General features: G+C 46.4%; 1 protein-coding gene across 4 annotated transcripts in view; it reads left to right on the top strand.

Annotated features, from left to right (window-relative positions):
- The first annotated feature begins 344 nt into the window (after window positions 1-344).
- The window catches only part of LOC106456017 (uncharacterized), a 16,488-nt gene continuing 13,840 nt past the window's right edge, over window positions 345-2,992 (top strand). For all 4 annotated transcript variants that reach the window (XR_001290203.1, XM_013908055.1, XM_013908053.1 and 1 more), the window contains exon 1: window positions 345-547. Coding sequence is in view for 3 of the 4 variants with exons in the window: in XM_013908055.1 (XP_013763509.1) it covers window positions 469-547 (79 nt within the window). In the remaining variant the exon portion in view is untranslated. The remainder of the gene's footprint in view (window positions 548-2,992) is intronic.

Raw genomic sequence — 2,992 nt, 5'->3', positions numbered from 1 at the left:
TTTGTATGTTTGTGTGAAAAACACAGGTCAGTGTTTTCTTTGTGAAATGCAGCTTAACTTGAGTTTTTCCCTTCAGGACGGTCTGAGCTGATCCTTTGTGGGGAGTGAGAGCACAGAGGGAGTGTAACGTTAGCCCGACTCACTGACTGTGAAACTGTGGAAGGACCTTTAATGCTGCAGTTTTCACTGTGATTCATGTCTGTCTGTTTCTTCATGTTTGGCAAACGTGGAACAAACTTGGCAGGAAAACCAGAACCCCCCCCGCCCACCTTCTCAGTGTCCTCATCCTCCTCCCCCGCTCCCTCTCTCCTCCCCTTTTCTCTGTGTTCATATTCATTCAGAGCTCCGTCGCTCAGACCATCACACCTCTCTGTGCTCTCTCTGCTCTCTGCTTTCTTCATCTCCAGGTCTCCCATCTGTCCCTGTCTCTACCATCCTCATCCTCACTCTGTCTTTCTTTGTCTCTCCATGGGAGTCATGTCCTCCCCCAGGTTCCTGTCACTTCATCTGCTTGGAGCCTTGCTGCTGCCACTGCTGCTGCTGCCTGGTGAGTCTGTTGCAGCTGTTCTACTTCCTGTTCTGAATGTATTTGACATGTTTGCCCCCCCTCCTCACCCCGGCTCTGTTTGTATGTCAGGCTGAAATGAGCCCCCCTTCTGTCTGTGTAACAGGAAAAGTGATTGAGTAAGAAAACAGTGGTGTCATGTGTTTTAGAGCCCACACTTCCTCTGTGATTGCACTAACCCTAACTCTAATATTCTGATGAAGAGTCACAGAAAGTCAATGAATCTTGGCTGATGCTGGAGTTTCTAACACACAGCCTTCTTTTTTTAGACCAGGATGGAAAAAGCAGCGACTGCTGATGTCTAGTTTACTGTCCTGCAGGGGATTGTTGCTCTGTGAGAAATCTGGATCTGATTAAAGCTAACAGAGCACAGAAACCTTCCTCCTTAAAGCCCACTCTGTTCTGATTGGCTAACTTGTGGAAGCCTGCCGGGGGACAGAACACAATGAAAGAAGGCTCCTCATGCCTCCTTTACTCTGATTGAACACAGAGTGGGTGTGGCCTCTGTCCTCTCTTCATGACATCACCCAAATTTAGCAGAAAAAAAAGTCTGTATGCGAGCTGTTAGCTCTCAGGGACTGCAGGTACATCCACAGACCGCGTTATTCCATGACCATCCACCACTGGAGCAGGAGATAGGTGACAGGAAATAAGGAGACAAGAATAGGTCCCTTTGTGTTTGTAGCTCTTTGATTTCCATGTTTTATTCTGTTTGTCTTATCACTGAAACAAGCAACAAACAGGCGACTTGGTCCCAGATTTACTAATTGGGGTAAATTAGCATAAAATCACAAAAATGTGCCAGTGACTGAACGTGCCCTAATGTGTACATACAGCCAGGCAGTTTTGCTAATTACCAGTGAAACTGAAGGACACACGAGAAGATCAATGAGAATGTTTAGTGACCAAAAACCCAAACAGTGTGACTGACAGTGGAAGCACTGCTCAGCTCAGTGTTTGAGATGTAAAGGCTTCTGTCTAAACTGATGGGACTGTGTGGATCCAGCAGGTCGAGGCTGGTCCTCTGTTAACAGACACAAGACAGAACTTACCACCAACCACATGTTAATGAAGTTACTGCTGCATGCATGTAAGTGTACACGTGTTTATTTCCTGCATGCTGTGAAAGGCAAATGACTCACAGCCACCTGTGGGCAACTCATACCCTCAGCAGAATCCTGAGTACACTCAGTGACACCTGAATGATGAGTCATAAGATCCCAACACACACCATCTCAAATAACCTGACATGGAGCTCCCTGTAAATGTAGCTAAACTTAACAGAAGAAGTAAAGAAGTTTGTGTTTGCTCGGTTGTACCTCTTAGCAGTAAATCTTACACCGCTGGAAAAGCTCTTTGTTTCTCCTTAAATTGAGCCACATTTGTGAGGAAATGCATCCGTGTGCTGAGCAACAGAGGTGAGTATGGAAGTTGTGCCCATGAAAAATGGTTCATGCTCAAAATCCCTCCAACGTGGCTGAATATAATGCCTCCAGCCCACTGCTGGAAGCATTGCAAGTTTTGGCCAAAACTCCTCCACAGCTGGAAGTTTTCACAGGTGTTTGATTGCAGTTGTTGCTGCTGAGGGGGGCCCAGCCAGTTATGAGGTTTGGGGCACAATCACTTTCTCAAACATGGAGGTTTGGATTTTCCACCTAAATAATAAACTCTTGTTATCTTTGTCTGATATTTAAATTTGTTCGATGAACTGAAACATTTAAGTGTGACAAACATAGACAGAAAACAGGAAGCGAGGCGGTACCTTACCACTGTACCTACAGGGTAGCAGCTTTTGGTGGAGTCACTGTGATGATGTGAAAGCAACTTGTCATCACTGAAAACAATCTAAATGCAGAGATATCAATGTGAGATCCTGCAGTCCCACAGCTCCACAGTCTGTGCCTGAACTCTCCTCCACAACGACAACGCTCGACCCCACCGAGCAGATTTGTCCCAGGCTACAGTGTAGAGGATGGATCAGCCCGCCTGAAGCTCTGACCTCAGCCCTTTAAACACACGTGAGCTCCGAGTGTGCCGGTAGTGCCACAGTGAACAACACAAACCACACTGGCTGACTGGTGATGAACGCTGGCTGAACAATGGGCTTCCATCCACGGCCGTTTGTGACCGAGCTGGTAGCCGTTTAAGAGGAAACAAAAACCTTTTCCCAGCGATGTAACGCTGAGAAAGAAATAATCGACAACACAAATTTCCCTACAAAGTTATTTTTAATTGAAATACTTTTGTGATAAAGTGACAATTCAAACTTCCCACAGTCTGACAGAGACGTCAGCTTTGTGTCCTGCTGCTGTGAACGGACAGAGTGTGTGTGTGTGTGTGTCTGTGTGTGTCTGTCTGTGTGTGTCTGTCTGTGTGTGTGTGTGCGTGTGTGTGTGTGTCTGTCTGTGTGTGTGCGTGTGTGTGTGT

The sequence above is a fragment of the Pundamilia nyererei genome, unplaced genomic scaffold (assembly GCF_000239375.1).
Source record: "Pundamilia nyererei isolate P.nyererei 1_Seehausen unplaced genomic scaffold, PunNye1.0 scaffold01005, whole genome shotgun sequence".
Classification (NCBI taxonomy): domain Eukaryota; kingdom Metazoa; phylum Chordata; class Actinopteri; order Cichliformes; family Cichlidae; genus Pundamilia; species Pundamilia nyererei.
Note: the sequence above shows the minus strand (reverse complement) of the source record. Positions and strands in the feature narration are given on the sequence as shown.